This window comes from Ursus arctos, unplaced genomic scaffold (genome assembly GCF_023065955.2).
Source record: "Ursus arctos isolate Adak ecotype North America unplaced genomic scaffold, UrsArc2.0 scaffold_19, whole genome shotgun sequence".
Taxonomy (NCBI): Eukaryota; Metazoa; Chordata; class Mammalia; order Carnivora; family Ursidae; genus Ursus; species Ursus arctos.
The window spans coordinates 6,011,378-6,033,574 of record NW_026622863.1 but is presented as its reverse complement, the minus strand read 5'-3'; the positions used below and the strand labels follow the sequence as shown (position 1 = coordinate 6,033,574).

The 22,197-nt window shown below is 34.1% G+C and overlaps 1 protein-coding gene across 1 annotated transcript in view; it reads left to right on the top strand.

Annotated features, from left to right (window-relative positions):
• The window catches only part of ITFG1 (integrin alpha FG-GAP repeat containing 1), a 269,979-nt gene that overhangs the window by 202,283 nt on the left and 45,499 nt on the right, over positions 1–22,197 (top strand). The window contains exon 14 of the mRNA XM_026494703.4: positions 15,033–15,111. Coding sequence (XP_026350488.1) covers positions 15,033–15,111 — 79 coding nt within the window. The remainder of the gene's footprint in view (positions 1–15,032; positions 15,112–22,197) is intronic.

The window sequence follows — 22,197 nt, the reverse complement described above, 5'->3', positions numbered from 1 at the left end:
TTTTGGAAATAGTCCTTTAATACTCTATATACAAAAAGAATCTATGCATATTCTTTAAGCAGCTCTGTGAGGGCAGAGGAAGGATCTATTTTGCCTGCCAGTATGTCCTAGAACATAGCACAGGGCCTTGTATTTAACAGTGTCAGTTGTCTTCTGTAGCATTAAATGTGATCCCTTTATCCACACCCGTCCCTATTGCTATTTCTTTTTACAATTCAATGTACCATTTATACTGTGGGTCCCACATCCTTCTCATTCCGCTGTTTATTCTACCTGGCCTGTGTATTCAACCTCTGCCTCTTTGCTGCTGCCTTCCCTTCAGCATTTAAGGAGTGCCCAAATCTCTTTTATCCATAGAGCATATAGGCATACCTTCTAAAACCCCGCATCCGCTCCAGCTACCACCCAACCTGTTTTCTCTTCCCAAACTTAAGTTATCCACCATTGGATCTCTCTAATTACTTATTTCCATATCCTTAACCTGCTGTTATAATCTAGCATTTGACCTGCACTTGATTCTCCTGACGCTCCCCTTTCCTTGGCTTCCTTTACATTCACCCTTCCTAGCTCCCCTTCTACCTCTCTGGCCATTCTCCCAGTTCCTTTATGGACATTTCCTCTGCCCACCTTTTAAATGTTGATGCTTCTCAGGCTGTCATTCTAAGTTGTCTTTTCACTCTACATTATACTCTACCTCTCCCCTACTTGGTGTTTTTGTTTTTTTTTGGGGGGGGGGTTGCCATTTGGATACGGATTACTTCCAGTCACCGCTCTTGAGCTTCAGATCTTTACATCTGAGTGTCTTACAAAAACTCAGTCCACTTCCCATGTTCAATATCTTGGTTACTTTTTCCTTTCCCTTACCCCCCACATCTACTAAATTATTGTTCTCAACCCTTGACCATCCCTTTTCTCTATCCCACGATCATTTAGTCCAGGCCACCATCCTTTCTTGCCAACTGTCGTTGGAGTTATCTGAGCCATCCTTCAACAAGATACCACAGTGGCCTTTCTAAAATACAAACCTTCGGTAGCTTCTCTTTGTCCTTGAGAACGATCCACATCTAGTTTGTTGAGACAGAGCTTTTGTTCCCCTCTTTAGCCTTATCCCTTGCCATTCCTCCTCACACGCACTCCCAACTCTGTCAGCCACCCAGAACTACTGTGTTCTGCCATGCTGTCTAATCTCCAGCCTCTTGCATGTTATTTCTCTACCCCGAGTCGTCCTCTTCTCCACCTTCTCCTAGATTCCTTCATGTAACCTTCCAGTCAGCTTTCAGACAGTATTTCCTCGGATTCCTGGGCTCCCCAATGACACAGGATTGACATACCTGTTGTTTCTTAGACCCTGACGCATAGTCCTGCTACTTACCACTTCTGTTCTGTAAGTTGGTGAATTGTCTGTGTTCAGTTCTTGAAGAAGAGAGACTGGGTCTTGTTTATTATTCTGTCCTTACTCCCTAACACAGTAGCCTGACACATAGTAGCACAATAAATATTTATGTATGAATAAATGAGCTTTTCCTAAAATTTGGTTTGCTTTTTTTAATGGGCCTTCATTGATAAATTTACCATACCACCTCTTAACCACAATCACATATTGATTGTTAAGTTTGAACATTTGCAGAGTAAATTACAAGCTATTCACAAGAGAAATGTGTTCTGCAAAGGCCTGATATAAGGGAAAAACATCCCTTATTTATGTTCTCAGAGATACCTCATTATGAGAGACAGATGTTCCAATTGTTGCTACAAATAGATTGATAATATACGTAGCAGAACAAGATGTCTTTAACATTTTTTTCATCTTTTCATCAGAAATATTCTCAGGCTTTTATTTGTTCTGTGTAGAAATAGTCTGAGAAAGTATAAGCCAAATAAGTTTCTCTTTTGCCTTTATTTTGATTAAGTGAGTTACCCGAATTGGTACTGTTTTATCTCCCTGTCTTTAAAAGATACCAGCCTTTGCTACAACAAATAATTTAGTGATCACAACAGATTTATTTGGTATTTTTTAAAAATATCATTCTACCTTTAATTCTAAGTATTTGCCTTTTTCTTATTACACCTGACAGTGGTAATATCATGTTTCCTGTACCAAGGATAGAAAAAAAAATGACATAAACATCTTCTGCATTTAATGTCTTTTTACAAAGGGAAAATACCTTGCAGCTTTAACAGGAAAATAACCAAAATTTAAGAAAATAATTTATGGATTTAATGGCTTGAAGAAACAAGTAAGAAACAATATAAAAAATTCAGTATTGGACTAAATTGGGCAATACAGTTAACACTAATGAAGATAAGGAAAAATATCCATGTTTATAAAAAACACAAACAAGGTAAACAAAAAATTGCCTTTGAGAAAAATAAAGACCATACTGTAAGTCAGCTATTTTTCTAACAAATTTTAGAATCATAAATTTTAATGCATAATTAAGCCTAATATTGATTTTCATCTAACATAATATGTCCTACAAGTTCTTCTAGTTTTACCATCCAGAGCCAATGATGTAGAATATACTTGGTCTCCATTGTAGGAAGCAAGACCTTGAAACAAATCCTTAGATAATCATGTACTTGACACTGACATAAAAACCGCAAGATTTGTTTAGACTACTGAAAAAAATAATCTATGAAGAAAAAAGATGTATTCTAACCCTGATTTTATATAAGTCAACAAGATACAAAGGACAGTTAGTTTAAAAGAATCTGTATAATACAACACCCAAACTGCATTGCATCAATGTGACACATTCTAGAATAAGAAAAATGACCCGAATATTGTCCTTGATTACTTGTGGTATGGAAAAATTGAAAGAGCACTAATATTTCTTAATTTAACTTATCCGAATTCTTTCAATTATCAGATACGACATTTAAAAGGAAAGATAGGACAATGTGAGAGATTCGCACTAAGATTTTCACACAAAAAGTGGACTTACTAGATGGGGAACAGGGCTCAGCATTCCATAGGAATAGCTAATGTCTTCATTTTTTCTTACCAAAATTTATTAAATCAATTTATGAAATGTTTTCTACAAAAATGTTTCTGCCTTAAAAATAAAAACTAAAGCCGAGACTGATGTGAATGCAAGAGAATTAATTCTCCTGTATGAACTGAGACCCCAAAATACACAGAACATAAAATCACATATCTCAGATATCTCTGCTGAAAATACAAGATTTGGTCACCCAAGCTTATGACACAGTCCCTCCCTTCCCCCAACTCTTCAGAACATGGGACACCACCCTTTCATACAAGTGAAGCCATCAATGCCTCATGGTGTACCTTATGTTTGGGTTTGAGCTGGCAGCCTCTGAGTATAACTGTCCTCCATTAGGGCTTATTCATGCTTCCTATCCAAGTTTCCAGAGCCTTCACTTTCAAAACAGTACTCAGAAACTATGGTTTGTAACCAAAAACTGCATGTACCACACCCTGAGGTGAAACTTCCAGGCCACATTAAAACATTGTTTTGCACAATTTCCAGAATTTTTTTTTTTTTTTTTTTTTTTTAGAGAGGAAGTGGGGAGAGGGGAAGAGGGAAAGGGAGAGAGAGAATCTTAAGGACGCTCCACACCAGGCGTGGAGCCCAACGCAGGGCTCAGTCTCACAACCCTGATATCATAACCTGGGCCAGAATCAAGAGTCAGACGCTTAACTGACTGAGCCACCCAGGCACCCCAATTTCTAGAAATTTCTATGGAGAGTTGATCTGCCTGTGTGTGGATGTGGCATAATGCCTTCAATCTTATAATTACAGGCTCTCTAAAACCCTCACATTCCAGTATAAAAATGAAGAAGGTTCAGAATCATTGGGAACTGGGTCATAATCATGAGGCACTTACAAACACCATTCCACACAAAAGTTCCCAAACTGGAAGGAAGGACAAGGTGTAAGACATAGAGGACAAATGATTCTTCATGACTGAGGAGGTCATTCACGTATTCAATAAATATTTATTCACTTTTTGCTATGTTCTAGGTGCTAGATGAGACAAATATCACTGCCCTCCTGAAAATCACAGTCTATATCCAGCAAAGCATACTAGTAGAAGGAGACATTTGAGCTGGGAGGGGCCTTTATATTGCGCAACTCCAAAGGCTACCATTTACATCACAGTCTATGTCAATGGCAGCCCCTGGAGTGGGAAAGTGGACAACCTGTAGAATCTTCCATGGTGACCATGACTTGGGTCTTGAAGGACTAGGATTTTAGTAGGAAGCAGAAGGGCGCAGTCCAGGTAGAGAAAAATAGTATGTGCAAAAGTATCAACCATCATTTATTTAGTGCCTACTGTTGACATGACTCTAGGCCCTGGGGCTACTAAGAGGTAAGTTGTTGTGCCCTGCATTATAAAACCACATCACTCCTTCATGATCCAGGTTCTGCTATAAAACATGGGCATGTAGCAATGAACAAATCAGAAATTGCTCCCAACTTCATAGAATTCACAATCCCAGGACATATGAATAATTACAAGAATGATGAACACTTCGAAAGTAAAGTACCCAGGATTGGGGCCCTTATAATCAGGAGATCATACCTAGTGTAGGTAGTTAAAAATTGGGGGAATGGGAGAGGGATGGATGGGGTAAAAGCATGAGAGAGGAGAATAGATTTGGATTATTTAGGAAATCAAATGTCCATAACAAAAACAAATCAGGAGTGTCTTTGAAGAAAGTAGGCAACTTGAAAAAAAGACATTTAATACACTGTATTCTTCCTAATCCTGGATATTAGGTCTCCATGGGAATGCGTAGTAGGGAATGTTGACCTCAGTATGCATTCTGTAGGGGGAAAAAATTGAAAGAGAAAACAGTTCATTTTATAGAAACTCTAGTGTGCATTAGTTTCATTAAGCAAGAACTCTTTGCATTAAGATTACTGTACCACTTACCACAGGTTACATCCTCAAAAGTGTATCTGGAAAATTCAAATGAAACTAAAGACTAGCAAAAGCATCACCAGATCCATTCCTAGGCCCTGACTCAGCCTACTTCCACCACTTACAAGCCAGGGGGAAAAAACACAAAAACATAGGCCTTTTTCTGTTCAACTCAGGAACTTAGATGTCTCACTGTAAAAAGGAAGAAACTATCATGAAATGGTGAAGAACTCCATTAATTATTCACTTAATATAGGAAGTTAAAAGAGATTGTTTACTTTATATATTATTAAAAGTATTCCTTATCCCATGTACATGGAAAACATTCTAAACATTAGAATTTAACAAAAATTATGTTCAACATAATTGAAAAGTTTGTGGATCCTCAGCTAGAATAACAATAGAAAGTAAAAGATACTTCCATCTTTCTCTGATTTGTTAAGTGTTCTGACCAGTACAACTAAACTTTTTAAGCTAACACCCTAAATATCCATTTTTTTTTAAGATTTTATTTATTTGACAGAGAGAGACAGCCAGCGAGAGAGGGAACACAAGCAGGGGGAGTGGAAGAGGAAGAAGCAGGCTCCCAGCGGAGGAGCCTGATGCGGGGCTCGATCCCATAACACCGGGATCACGCCCTGAGCTGAAGGCAGATGCTTAACGACTGAGCCACCCAGGCGCCCCCACTAAGTACCCATTTAATCAAATATTTGCCTTTTCAGAGATGTTCCCTCCAAATCATTTTAAACTGTCTTTTGTAACACAGCATAAACTACAAGATGCTTTCATCTGAAATACTCTATATTTATTGCTCAAGGTAAAAGTGATCCCCTCTTCATGATTATTTTCCTTCTCTGAATTTAAATCACTTGCAAAATAAAATTTGCTTGCAAATTTAGTAAAGGTTATTTAATGCTGAAATAATCCATATTTGCTGATGTATTCCACTTGCTTCTTTGCTTGTCAAGGGAATTCTACTCCTACACATATTGCAACAAGATCCTACACTTCACTTATATACCTATCTGATAGACAGCCATAAGTTTTCCCTTCAGAGGAAAAGGTCATGCTATTTTATGGTTGCAGATGAAAAATGAGTATGCTAATGTCATAATAGTATAGGCAATGTGAAAGCACTTACACAATAAATACTTTCAGATCATACTTTTTAGAACTAAATAATTTAAAGTAAATCTAAGCACTGCAGATTATATCATACAATTCAGTAAGTTTAATGATTCCCAATTTGAATTTCCAACTGCCTTTCAAGTCTGTGAAATTTCAATTCTGTGAACCCTCATTTTACTCCTTTGCAAAATTTGTATTGGCTAAGAAAGGTGCATTGCTACTAAAAAAACAATTTTCTGCACCACTACAAGCAATTGAAAGGAATAAGAAGTGTTTCTAACATTGTTATTTATGCATCCAACTGAATCAATGATTTTATTCTCTTGTATTCAAATCCAATCATTAAACAAAAGTTTAGTTTACCTAAATACTCCCACAAGCTGCCAATTTTTATAAAGTATACAAAATATAGTCCCAGTAGATCAGGAGGACTTCATGAGTGACCCCCAAACTCCTGGCATCAGCATCTCTGGGAATTTTAAGAAATGCACATTCCCAGGCCTCACCCAGACGTATGAAATAAGAACATCTGGGGTGTAGCCAATGAATCTGTATTTTAACAGTAGCTGCAGGTGATTCCAATGCTTTCTAAAGTTTGAGAACCACAGTACAGGACTTTTAGAAAAGGGATTTACTATAGGCCAGCTTTGTCTTACACAGTAATTATGTACACTCAAAGTAGAATTTCATTCCAAGTATACATTCTTGCAAACAAATTATCCATGTAGTTTTAGAATTCTACAATACAGTAAAGAAAACTGGAAAGCAAACTTGATAAGTATTTCTGGTTTTAATCAAAATAATTTTGCTCACGAGTATGGTCAGATTCTGATGAAGGCTGTCTTCCTGGCTTGCCAAGGGCCACCTTCTTGCTTGGTCTCATATGGCTTTTCCTAAGTTCAAGCACATAGAGACAGAGCGAGATCAAGCTCTGTGGTGTCCCGAGGGTTCCACCCTCATGACCTGTCTAAGCCTAATTACCTTCCATATATCATCACATTAGGGGTTGAGGCTTCGACATACAAATTTTGGGTGGAGACAGTCAGTCCATAGCACAACTAAAATCTATTTCAGAGGAAGTGTGAGAAAGAAATTAATATGAAACTCACAGATGTATTATCATCATTGCTGATTAATATTCCCATAGTTTGGACTCTTGGCAGATTAGCTTTTCAGGTTTCACATAAAGGAATTTGAGATGTATGCATAAATACTTTCGTGAACTAGAGGAATTATTTCAGAAATTCTTAATCCTTTTAAATTGACAATTCCTTTATAATACAAATAAGTACTCCCCAAATTATAAATTTATAGAAATTGAGATGTTCTTTGTACCAGCATTAATATAACCCAGATATGTTAAAGATATTAAAGATATAGCAATACTCCTAGCACCTCTACTGTATTAGAAGAGACACAGGGTAAAAGTTACTCCAGATGTCTTGGCAGTCAATGTAAGCATGATCGTATTTAGTACATTTTGTACTGAACATCCATACAAATGCATTTATAAATGGCACTATCTTAAAAAAAAAAAAAAACTCTGAAACATATATAATGCTATGACATGGAGTTAAGACACCAAAAAGACTTACAGGCAGCAACTGAAGTAGGATTTGAATTACTCATTATTTATATAGAATAGAGCAGTAGTTCTCAAACTTCTTGGTCTGAGGACCCCAAAGACTTTTTCTTTGAGTTATGTCTATCAATATTACTCTATTTGAAATTAAAACAAATAATTGTTAATGTTTCTAATTAATTCATTTAGAAATAAAAATAAACCCATTATATGTTAACATAACTTATATTTTATGAAAAAAGAACTATATTTTCCAAATTAAAAAATTAGTGAAGGAGTGGCATTGCTTTACATTTTTTTCAAATCTCTAATATCTGGCATAATAGAAGACAGAAGATTCTTCTGTCTCTTTTTGCATTCAGTTTTTTATTGTTTTGGTTGAAATACATGAAAAAAGTTTAACCTCTCACAGATGTGTAGTAGAAAAAAGGAATGTGGGGCACCTGGGTGGTTCAGTTGGTTAAGTAGCTGTCTTCACCTCAGGTCTTGATCTCAGGGTCCTGGGATCAAGCCCCCCAGTTGGGCTCTCTGCTCAGCAGAGAGTCTGCTTCTCCCTGTCCCTCTGCCTGCCACTCTGCCTACTTGTGCTCTCTATCTCTCTGTCAAATAAATAAATAAAAAATCTTTAATTTAAAAAAAAAGGAATGTTTCATTTCCTATTCAGATAATTGATAGTATACCAAATTGAACAAGTGGCAGTTACTTAAAGGTTACTTGTAATGTGGAATTTGAAACCCTATCAATGAATTTTTCCTACTGTTACATTACCCACTGGTTATTTAGTAGTCTGTTGTTTAACTTCCACACATTTATGAACTTACATTTATTGAGGCTTGTTATATGGTCTACTATATGGTTCCCCCTGGAAAATGTTTGATGTGTGCTTGATAAGAATATGCATTCTGCTGGAGGTGGATGCAGTATTCTATATAGAATTAAGTCATCTATTTCCTTGTTGATCTTCTGCCTCCTCATTGTTCTACACATTAATGAGACTGGTATATTAATAGTTATAATAGTATCCAATCATTATTGTTGAATTATTTCCTTCTCCCATGAATTCTTCATGTATTTTGGAACTCTCTTGTTACATTCATTTATAATTATTGCGTCTTCTTGATGGATTGACGCTTTTATCATTATAAAGTGTCCTTTTTGTCTCTAGTAACAATTTTTGTCTTAAAGTGTATGTAACAGTTTTTGTCTGATATTAGTATGGCCACCCAGCTCTCATTTGGTTACTATTTTAATGGTGTATTTTTTTCATGCTTTTACTTTCAGCCTATTTGTTGTCTTTGAATTTAATATCTTGTAGACAGCATATAGTTAAATCATATTGTTCTATCCATTCTGCTAATTTCTGTCTTGTGATAGTAGTGTTTTAATCCACTTACATTTACTATAATTATTGGTAAGGGAGGATTTCTGTCTGCTATTTTTTTCTTTATGTCTTATGTCTTTTTTTCTTTCCTCTGTACCACCATTACTGCTTTCTTTTGTGTTACATGTTTTCTAGGATACGATCTTAATTACCTTCTTTCTTATACTCTGTTTTTAAAAGTTATTTTCTGAGTGGTTTCTCTCAAAATTAGTTTCTATCTTAGAAACAATCTGGTTCATATTAATACCAACTTAATGCCAATAGCATAAAAAAAACTTTACTCCAGTATACCTCAGCCACCCCCCCTTTGCGCTTCTTTTGTCATACAAATTACATCTTCATGCATAATGTTCGTGACAACATGGTTTTTTAATTATTTTATGCACCTTGTAGATTAGATAGGAGAAAAAAGTACCAAAAAGTATATTTATGCCATCGGGTATATTTACTTTTGTTACTTTTACTAGTACTTTTTATTTATTTGGGTGGATTTGAGTTACTGTCTAGTGGACTTTCAGTTCAGCCAGAAGAACTCCCTTTAGTGTTTCCTGCTAGGTGTGTTAATAACCAATTCTCTCAGTTTTTACTTCACAGTGTGTTAATTTTCCTTTCATTCTTGAAGGATTTTTTTTTTTTTTTGCTGGATTTTAGACTTCTTTGCTGACACTCTTTTTCGTTCACATTTTGTATATATCATCCTACTGCCTCCTGACCTCCTTGGTTTCTGATGAGAAATCAACTGTTATCTTATTGAAAATCCCTCATATATAATGGGTTACCCCTTGCTGCATTTAAAATTCTTTGACTTTAAACAAGTTTGACTATGATGTGTTCAGTGAGGTTTGACTATGATGTATCCTGGTGTAGATCTCTTCAAGTTCATTCTATTTGGAGTTTGTTGGGCTTTTGGATGTGCAGATTAATGTGTTTAATTCAGGCAGTTTCAACCATTATTGCTTTTTTTTTTTTTTTTTTTTTTTTTTTTTGCCAGTTTCTCTCTCTCCTCTCCTCTGCTGCTTCTGTTACTTTTGGTGTTCTTGGTGGTGCTTCATATGTTACTGAGGCTCTGTTCATTTTTTTTTTTTTAATGTTCCTTCCTCATTTTTCTTTCTTTTCCTCAGACTGGATAGTCTGAATTGACACACCTTCGTTTTTGTTGATTCTTTCTTCTGCCAATTTAAATCTGTTGTTGAGCATCTCTAGTGAATTTCTCCTTTCAGTTGTTGTACTCTAGAATTTTTTTTTTCTGTGTGTGATTTCTGTCTCTTTATTGATACTCTATTTTGGTGAAACACTGTTTTCATAATTCCCTTCAATTCTTTAGACATGATTTCCTTTAGTTCTTTGAACACATTTATAATAGCTGATTTTAAATCTCCGCCTAGTAAGTCAAATATCTAGGCTTCCTTGGGGGCAATTTCTGTTGACTGCTTTCTTCCTGATGTATGAAGCTAGCTTTCCTCTTGTGTCATAATTTTTTGTTAAAAACAAGACATCTTATAATAATAATGTGTTAATCCTGGAAATCTCTCCCTTGAGTTTGTTGTTGTTGTTGCTGTTTGTTGTTGTTGCTGCTATTTTTTCAGTGATTTTCCTGGGCAAATACTTTAAAGTCTCTATTCTCTATTGTGTGTAGCCATTGAAGTCCCCACTCAAGTTAGCCTAATGGTCAGGTGTGATTGGATAGATGTTTCCTTAATGAGACACGAGATAGGAAATTAGGGCCTTTTCAGGTCTTTTGTCTGGAGACAGTGTTGCACATGTGTGTGGCCTTCCAGGTCCAGGAGTGTGTCAGAGTTTTTCAAAGCCCATCATTGAATATCTCATTCATATTTTTCCTTTTAAGATTTGTTCAACCTCTCATTAGCCCAAACCAATATCAAATAAACAATTGCTAGTGATTGTTTTTAACAGATTTTCCAGTTTGATAAGGCTGTCCCACAGAACAAGCTCTCAGCTTTGCCAAATAAAGTTAAATACTGAGAATAGAGCTTGTCAGGAAGCTCTGGGTCAGTTCTCTGAGGATGGGGCTTTGGGAAACTACCAGCCCGTTCTGCCAGACCATCCATTAGCTACTAGGCTTTTCATTTTCACAGCTAACTTGGTTGCAGAGCTATTGGTTTTCAAGGCTACTTCAGAGCTAGGGAAAGGGTTATAGGAATAGGGCAAATTAAAATGCAGCAAAGCACACTATTCTTACTGACATTCAGTTCTTTTCTTGAAGAGATACTCCTGAGATTAATGCACACCTTTTGTTGATTTCCAGAGTCCTAAAAAAATTTATTTTGACAATTATTTGCCAGTGTTCTCTTCGCTTTTATGAAGGAGATTTTTTAGGTCCTTACTGTACCATTCCAGAAATGATCCTCCCCACTGTATTACTTTAAAATCCATCAGTCTGTGTTGTACTTTGAATGTTCTTTCACCCATGCATGGTTTAGTAACATCGTGCTTTGGATTATTTGGAAAATACTGGTTTACCGAGTTATGCAGATCTTCCCAGTATTAACATATTTCAATATATAATATTTTAAAATCACTCTTGTTAATATCATGCTGATCTCATCAGAAAAGTTTTTAAATTTCTAATATGTCAGGCTCACAGTGGTGGATACAAGTCTTCTAAAATTCCAATTTTCATTTAGAGACTCAAATTTTATCATTAGCCACAAATACTGTCACTCATTTTCCTAAAAGTGACAGGCTCACTTTGTTACTTTCAAGAAAATGTTGGCTAAATTGAAATACCCAAGTCTGAATAACCATAGCTTAGTCCACTGCTGATTATCCACACTTTTTACAATGGGGTTTTGAGACCTCCAAGGGTCCTTGCACCACACATGGAGAACTACTGTGTGGAGGAATCGAATCTGGATTTCTGGACCTTGTCTTTAAATATCAAAGTGACTGGCCCATGGTGAAAAGTGAACTGCAGCTTTAAGACTCATAATAGAGACATGCTGACAACTGATTTTTTAAAAATGAATATAGGGCAAGAGAGAAAAACTTGCCTAAGTGAATCTGTAAAATAAGATACTGTGGATAATAGTATGAAATTTGTCAAGTGTGAAATACAAAAAATAGTCAAGAATACATTTGGGAAAGTTCACTGAAAATACTGCTTATAGTTCAAGATACCAATCTTCCAGTACATCGACTAGACTATGGGTAATAAAGTAAATTTGAGATTGTAACCGTGATAAATGTAGCTTCATAAATATTATTTTAAGCCTCATTAGAATGAGACAAGTTTAAAGTATGAAAGGGCATACCCTATTCCAAAGAAACAAACCTAGGAGAGATGAAATAATTTATATTAAGACGTGTATACCACATTAGCAATATTTGTTGCTAAGCATGTGAAGGAACGTTCAGCTAGTAGGAGTATAAACTGGTATTGCCACTTTAGTAAAAAAAAAAAAAAAAAAATTGGCACTACTTGTGATGAGAACAGGGTGATGTATGGAAGTGTTGAATCACTACATTGTACACCTGAAATATTATACACTGTATGTTAACTGGAATTTAAATTAAAGTTTTAAATAATAATAATAATAATGAAATAGCTACCTACCAACATGGGAATAAAAGAAAAAAAAAGGAACAATTGAATATCTTTTTAAAGAGTATTTAGAGGCTCAAATCCCGTGCTTGCCTCAGCCCGGTAGATGACTTCCATGTCTGTTCTCACCCCAGCAGAAGTCTGGAGTTTTATTCCCTGGAAAGGTTCCTGAACTGCAGAATGCCAGGGACATAGCCTAACCCAAATCCTAACCCTAACACTTAATCCCTAACCCCTAAACCTAAACCTATGTGAAGGTCTCTGAACTAACTGCAAGATATCAGGCACATACCCTAACCCTGGCCCTAATTCTAACCCTATATTTGAGGGGGGGGGAACATTGATATGATGTGTGTATATATATATGCGATGGAATATTACTCAGCCATAAAAAATGAAATCTTGCCATTTACAATGACATGGATGGAGCTAGAGAGTATTATGGTAAATGAAGTAAGTCAGAAAAAGACAAATACCGTATGATTTCACTCATATGTGGAACTTAAGAAACAAAGCAAAGGAGCAAAGGATGGGGAAAGGAAATGAGAAAAGCAAACCAAAAATCACACTCTTAACTACAGAGAACAAACTGATGGTTGCCAGAGAGGAGGTGGGCAGGGGGATGGGTGAATTAGGTGATAGGGATTAAGGAATATACTTGTGATGAGCAGTGGGTGATGTGTGGAAGTGTTGAATCACTATATTGTATGGCAAAAACTAATATTACACTATGTTAAGTCACTGGAATTTAAAAAAAACTGACAGTACCTAGTACATTTGAAGATAGATAGATAGATAGATAGATAGATAGATAGATAGATAGATATCCTTTGACTTTACAATTCTACCTCTGGGTACATAACTCCTGATAAACATTAGCACTTGTGCATCGGGTAACATACATAAGAATGCCATGTTTATCATAACAAAAGAAAAATGGAAACAAGTGTCAGCAGATTGAAAAATATTTATGCTGTAATCATACAATGGCATACTCTGTAGCAATGAAAATGAACTATATAGCTATATGCTTAATCATGGATGTGTCTCAAAAAATCTATTTTAAAAAGCAAGTCACAGAAAGATACATAGAGTATGGTTCCATTTACTTCAAGTAGGCATAACCAAATATATTTTAACATATTTGCATAAATGATAAAACTATAAAGGAAAAAAAGAGATAATTGTATGAAGAAGATAATTCCATAGTGTAACTTCTATCCAACTATCTGTGGTTTGCTTTAAAACTGTTCATACCTAAAGAACAATGCTCTCTCTTGCCCACCTGCAGAACAGGGATATAGATAAGGAATCTTGGTAATTCTTTCACTGAAGTAGTATGTCATATAAAGTGTAATATTCTTTTTTCTACATAAAAATACTTTATTGATAAGATTGTTTTTATTATAAATTTGTGTGACATTCTTCATGAATCTTTATTCAGCTATATCTTGAGTAATTCCATTCTTACAACAACCTGTTTTCTCATGGTCGCTGAAAGCCCATGGACTTCTAATGTTCTTAAAATATCCATCAGGTAATTGTCATATCAACAAAATTAATTTCTTGCCTGTCATCCTGGAGGAAAATCATTTCTAGCACATCATTAGACTATCTACATGTGTTTGTTAACTTTTCCCTACTTTATTGGGAAGAAAAGTAGAATTTTTAATTCTGTGAAATGTTCAAGGAATTTCTTTATCATTTTGTCATCTCTTCTTAGGATACCCATTGCAGACATTGGTTTCTTTATAGCCTATTTAATTAGCCTTGATATCTAAAGAGAATAAATTATCGTATCAATGTGTGAGGAATGTTCCAGAAATAAAGAACTGTATACAAGTTGGAGACAGACCTCACTATTGTGTCTAGTCTCTGCCAATTATGTTTTCCTTAACTGGAAAATAATGTATTCTCTAATGTATTCTCTAAGTATAGTGCAAGAGAGTAAATCTGGTAGAATGACTCATTGGTATTTTTCATTCTATTATAATTATTACAGGTGGATTTTATTCATTTTGATATTTATTGGGGAAATGTAAACTATGTCCAGTCCATCCCAGAAGGGAAAAACAATACTAGATTCTACAGAAATGTCATAATAAAACTCTTGTAGTTCTATTGTCGATAGAACCAAAAGTAGTAAAGAAAATTTTGCTTAAAATATTCACGTTTATATAATAAGAGATAATAGTAGATCATAGAAATATATAATAAAATTAATGAACTAGGTAAATGCAACTAACAAATCATTTAAAATGTTTATCATTTAAAGCTAATTACACACATTTAAAGTGTTTCTACTAACAGGTTTTCTTTTGAATAGTTTAAAGGTTATCTATTTATGGAAATGTTCTCTAAGTAACTACCATCTATTAATAATTATATATATATAAGAATGTTTTACTTTATTTTTAATAGATTTGCCTGAAACTTCAAGTGATTCATTTACTTCCCTAGGCTTAACTATTCCTTTTTTATTGCAGCCCTTTGGAGTAAATCAGCCTGGACCTTATATCATGTATACAACTGTAGACGCAAATGGATATCTGAAAAATGGTTCAGGTAAGGCTAAATACAATATCTATAATGTATAAAAACACCTTTAATCAATGTATTGGCAAGGTAAGCTGAATGACAAAAATTATGTTTTCACATGCTTTATAAAATCTTCGCTTCTTCTATTATAGTCTCTGCACATCAGTAGATTACAAAAAGGCCCTCGTGACAAATATATTAACATTAATTCCTCATATATCCCTATTGTGATGGAGCCAAATCATTATGCTTATTTTTCAGTTGAAGTAACAGAGAGATTGGGAGAAATTACCAGAGTTATCTTGAGTGAAGTGCGAAATGGTAAATTAGTTAACAAAGCTATTCTTAGAAGAAGTAAAAATTAGGAATCCAATTTACAACCTAGGCTAATTCTAGTTTTTTTCATAGTGGAATAGAAGCTGGAATGTTACATAGAGTTTTTTTTTAGTAAGTGATTATAGAGAAAAACTTCTAGTTATATATTTGAATAAATAATAAATAGAAATGCAATCAAAATGAAAAGGAAATAAGACTAAACAAAGGATGTCTGCTTTAGACAGATGGCTAGCTGACTGAGATGAGGTCCAAATCACAGTAAATAACAACTATTCTAATTTCACCCCCCTAAGTAAGAAAAGGAACCCTAACATATTAATAGGCTTCTTTGAGATTCCTAGAGTCCTAACCATGAAGAAATATAAACAGAGTTACTGTTACTCATCCACTTTTATGCACCAAGAAAACAAAAAAAGAAAGGATTCATTATATGGCATTCTCATTTTATATAATGGCCTAACATAAACATACCAGAGTGAGTTTCCTTTTTAGCTAATTGTACGCATTTAAGACTCTCAATCATAATACGGCTTTAGTGCAGAAACATTCCATAAAACAAAAGCTGTTTAATTATATCCAAGAAGAAATTGACAAACACAACTAAATCAAACATTTTAATACACCATTGTTAGTCAAGGAAATTTAAATAAGAATAAGACAATTTGAGCAAATTACTTATTTATGTTTTAATTCAGGTACATATCGAACTGTACAAAAAAATTTCTGCAACCAACCGGTTTTATCCTGTATCAGTTAATTATTTTTGAATTTTAGATGTAGATAATTTCAGTGCTAAGTAAGGTGTTCCAGAACACAAGAAAAAAAGTTGAAGTTACTAACTTAGGCAAGGCTAGCATACCTGAAACCAAAAACTTAGCTCGCTGGTCAGTTATTAATGAAAGATGCTATCTAAAATACTAACAATTTTAATTCATCTGTCTCTTGAGAGAATTGCTTACTTACCATCATCAAGTAGGTTCTTATCTCCAAATGCACTAATGGTTTAAAATGGGGGAATTCTCTTCATTATCATACCAATAGATCAAAAAATTTTAAAGACCCATCTTCGTCTTTTTTTTTTTCATACAATGAGATATTGTGTAAATTTTTCCATGTGTGTTTATATAGGTAATTTATTTGGGGATCATTTTTGTATATTGATACAATAATTGCTCTAGACATGCTACTGTTGTTTTTCTTTTTTTCAATATAATGCAACAATATAACGGTAAAGATCTTTGTACATATATTTTTGTGCAGTTAAATGAATAATTCTCATTCCATAGGAAAAAAGCTGGAAGGATATTCATCAAATTGTTAACATTTATCTTGGGGAAGCAAGATATTAAGAGATTCACTTCCTACTATGTACATTAAAGTTAGATGTGGAAAATGTTTTTTAACTCTGTGAATGTTGATTCATTCAAAAATATATATTTATTTAATCTCTACTACAAAAAAGGTATTGACACCTAGGAGAATATCTTACTAGGTGCTAAAAATTCATTCACTAATATTCAGTACCCACTGCTGTTTTTAAGTGAATGGAAGAATATTTCCTTACAATTTCTTTTAGTCTATCCCAAAACAATAATGGAACATTGGGTCTATTCTTACTAAATTAAATATTTAAGAGTAATTAATTTTTTCTGTGAATTGGGGAAGGAATTTGTGGGCATAAAAGCAAAGGAGAAAATATCTGCAGAAAAGATAAATGCAGTTGAATGCATAAATCAAATGAGCACATAAATTTTCGTGGCAAAAAATCATAAAAACTAAAAGGCGTTAGCAAACTTGGAAAATCTAAATGTCTAATAGAGACATAATTAATAAACTATGCCATATTATAATAATTTCCAGCCTATGACATATTTTTAAATAATTTTTGATTAAATAAACAGATATTTATGGTATAACATTTGGGAGGGAGGCACATCTGCGTGTGTAATCCAAATTGTATGTGTCTGTTTATAAGTATACTTATGTGTAGGAAAAATATAAAAACAAAAATAACATATAGAAATGTTACCATGATTATCTCTTGGTTGTGAGATTTTCCTCTCTATATTTTTTCATTTTTCATTTTATTATACTGATCATGTTGCCTTTAAGAAATTAATAAATAAGAATAAATATTTTAAATATTTCAAGCGTGTGCTACATTTCATGCATAAAATATATGTTCTAAATGGAAGGAGGACTTAAATCAATTGATTCAAAAGTGCTCTTATGAAACTTCCCCCCTTCAAATCTCAAAGGATGAAAATTCCTAGTTTAAATGCTAAGTATGTTGCAGTCTACAAAAGTTTTGCTTATTTAAACCATATGTACCTTCCAACCCATCTAGCCCCACTAGAGAAGTTTCTACTCTAGAAAGAGAATGACCACATATATGTACTTCAGAAGATGCAACCCTGGTTTTCTTATAAAGAAGCTAAGGGTTGGTACTTATTAATGGGTCATGAAATTAATTTGGTGTGGCTTATGACAAGGACTTTTTATTTAATAGAATGAAAGAAAACAATAGAAAATATCAGAGTACACCAGAGATAGTAATGTTAAGTATTGTTTCATGGAACTTTTATTTTAGGTGTTTACGTGTGTATGTTCAAACTGGGTGATAACATAAAATGTAGATTTTACTGTGGGCTGTGGTCAAAAAGTATGAAAGCCATGGCCAGAGACAATAACGTGCCTTAGTGTTATTCAAAAAAGGCCTGCACAAATCATACTTTTGCTTCCAGGGATCTTAGCATTGTTAACCAAATATTCTGTGATCTTTCTCCACTATCTAGCACTGTCTGGATAGCCAAATATTGTTACAGAGTTACACTATAGAGTACTCATTCATTTTCTAAATAACTGATAGTTTCTGTAACATCACCAAAATTAAACTGCATTTATCATGCCAGTTTTAGGAGCTAAACTCCTCTGGTTTGGAATCTAGGATTTTGTTTACTAGTCTTGTAAATTAGCCAGAGATCTGCAACGATGATCCAAATTCCCTCAACAACATTTGATAAAAACTGAGTAGATTAGAGCATGGTAGCAAAATAGTATAAAGTAGTAAGTTGTTGGTCATTTGTGAATAATAACGTTATTAGACCTAAGATTTATTTTAACCCCTTAAATTACTCACTTAGTCCTCCTATTTAAATCTAAAGGGAAAATTACTTCCCTTTAGTCCTCTGTGGTTACTATTTGTTAACATGTCTGAGAAAAACATAAGTAAGCCTTACCTTCTATGCACACGTCATCGTATGCCTCAAATATAAGAGCAGTTAAAATGTATGTCATACTGACAGCACAGCATCTCAGAGGGCAAAGAAGCATTTGTAGTAACAATTCATATTGATGAATTCGTATTCACATTAGATTATTATTCATATTCACATCATGTTATTGATGAAGATGACTTATTATAACACATAAGTACATTCCCTTTCTATGTTAATTTATAACCTTTCAGATTTCTCCATTTGAACCAATAATTGTCACATCTTCCAGTGTCAAAAACATTTCATCCTTTATGTTCATTTCTTACATATATGTTTTCTGAAATTATCTTCAAAGTATAGTCATGTTCCATTTATCCACATGTAATTATCTGTAAAAGAATATTTTTAGTCCCAAATCATTTTATTTTAACCACTAATCACATTTTAAATTGTCAAACTCATAGTTCATCCAAAAATTTTAATTTCAGCAATACTTAACTAATCAGGTATATTTTGTGTCAGATATCATAATTCATAACAGAAAATGGAAAGAGTTGTTATGCCATCCTGGAAATCCACAACATTCTTCTCGAAAAGAATGAATTCTTGCAAGAGGAGTCATTCCCTTACCTTAATCTCACATCAACTAAAGATCTGATAGGAATAGCCAAGCTACAGAGATAAGGGTGGGGACTTGGCTACAGATTTTCTTTTACCAGAATGAAAGAGAGAAAGGAAGGAAGGGTGGGAAGATGTGGAATATCTCTAAGTAATAACTGGTATACCTTCTTGATTTAATTATAAAAATTGAGTGACTGAATGATGAAATACAGAAAGTCTGTGAAACTATACGAAAGTTTGCAAATTATTCAGCTGTTCAGCTATTAGAAATCCCATCTGTGCAAATGCAAATGAGTCAAAGTCATATTCTAGAACAATCAAAAGAAAGAAACCCATAAATTGTAGAGTGGACAAAAACAAAAGATTTGCCTCCTGAAATTCTATCTACGAACTGATTTCTAGTACAGTATTACAGTCAATACAATCCTAATACCAAAAGAAAAACCACCACATAACAGCTTTGGGAACAGAAAGTGGGAGAAAGAACATAATTTGTCTATTCCGTGGTCTTTGCTAGCAAATGTTTTGCCATCCCACAAGTTGTTGTAAATAATCCAACAGACTATGTCTACTGTGCACATATATTTGGTACAAAGGAATGATTAAAATCTCATTCACTACTCAGTAATACCATTGATGTATTCCCTCTCATTGCCTTAGTCTTATGTAAAGACTTAACTATTTTCAACATCCATGTTTGCCTCCAACTTCAGTTGTGCACAGTACAAACCATGGAAAGCTACCGTGTGCTACAAGAAAGGTTGAAATTCACAAATACATTATGTATACGATGCCTGTAATATAGGAAACAGTACACATTGAACAAACTCAAGAATGAAATATAGTTTTTGAGATGATTTTCTTAGCATGCTTAAGTAAAATATTGCCAGTGCAAGGAATTATTTACTATAAGTTGAGTCTAAAATTGAAATAGAAAACTATTTGAAAACACTAGATTCTCCGTCTCCTTAATTAATTTTTCACCACTCATTATCTTAAATTCATAAGCAATACAGTATTGGGTAAAATCAACTAAGTAAATTTAAAGAAGAGATGAACTGATTTATATAGCAATTTTCTCATGTATTTGCTTCTTTAGGCTAGCTCTACCTGATACAAATTCTAAATTGTTATTCTCTCATGTGCTTTTTCTGTTGTTAATCTGGACTTTCTAGACCATGAAAACAACAGGAGAATTAGAAGCCACAAAAAACAAATACATGATACAAACCAGTAATTAGATTGTGCCTACTCAACATAATACCTCATAGCTCCTCATACTACTCCCACAAAGACCTAAGTCATGGATCAATATTTTCTCGTCTTTCCATAATCTCTGACATTGCTCATTGCAAATTTAGATAACACTTGTCTGAACAGTTTGTACTCAATAACATCAGAGATTAGCTTCTATAGAATGTTGAAATCTCTTAGAAATCTTGTAGAAATTCATCTTTCTAAAGCACAAGCCTTTTTATATCCCTAAATAACTTCCTACTGCCTGAAAATCAAGGACTTCCATAACTGAACCTTCAATTACCTACCAGCCTATCTTTCCCGATCCCTTTATGCATCCTATATCCAGCTTGGTGTCCAGTATATCTAGCTTTATCCACTTCTAAGAACAGTGCCTTTGTTCACTCGTTCAATCTTTACGTCTTCCCCATATTTTAGACACTGTCCCATCAGTCTTTCACTAACCCTCCTTCCAAAACTGGAGATAAACTCTCTTCCCACCAAATGTCAGTAGAACTTTATGGGGTACCTTTCTTATGACACCTACTACACTCTACCTTGTATCAGTAGTTATATCTCTTGTCTTATTTCCCATGAGAAAATAGACTCATTGAAGACTGGTTCTATACCTAATTTTGTCTTTATGTACTTTGTCCGTTCTAGGACACCCAAGTGTTGGTTGAAATGATTACATAAGATCAGTATAAAGACTTTGGTTCTTTAAAAAAATATATATATTTTTGAGACAAAAAACTCGAACAGAAAGCTTAACCAAAATAGATCATAGTGACAGTTTATAACTGGTTGTTGGAAGATTTCTTAATCTAATATAAAGTAGTATAAACTTCATAAAAACTGAATTAAAATTAATAGATCTGTGGGTGTTTATTACTATAAAGCCCCTACTTTGTGCTGAGCACTGTTGCAGACTCAACTGTGTGTTATCTCATTGAATTTCACAGTACTTTTGCATGGCAGCCCTCACTCTATACCTGAGGATACTGAGGCTCTGAGAGCTCAAGTAATTTAGCTGTGTCAGTCAGCTGTTAACTGTAGACCTGGACTTAAACTCAACACTAACTACAAAACCTATACATCCTTTTTATTATTATTATTATTATTATTATTATTATTAAGTTTATTTATTTTATCTCTACACCCAACATGGGGCTCGAACTCAAAACTCTGAGATCAAGAGCTATATGCTATTCTGAGCCAGCAAGGCATCCCAAAACCTATACATTCTTAATACTACTACAGTATTTTTAAATGCCATCTTGAAAAAGCTTAGGGTATCCTAAAAAGAGGACATTATCCCTAACAATCTTTGTTTCATTTCTATTAAACCATGGTAACTGTGTAAAGTGAAATGATGACTAAATTTAACAAATATAAACTGTTGTTTTATTATTTTTCTGTTTCCTTTTTATTGCTATAGGCTTAAGACTTTTGTACTTCATGATTTTTTAGGGTAATGATTTCAGAAACAGCATTTAGATAATGGGTACATCCCTTGACTGTCTGGGAGGTTGCTGATCCTACTTTCTTTAGTAGTTGAGTGACAGGAAAAGAGTCTACTGACCCAGTGATTCTAACACACTGCTTGATGTTTGTTCCTGAGGGACATCATCATTATCTTTTATGTCCTTAGGATTTGAGGGTATTCCTAAGTAATAATAATAGCCAACAGTGATCAGTACTT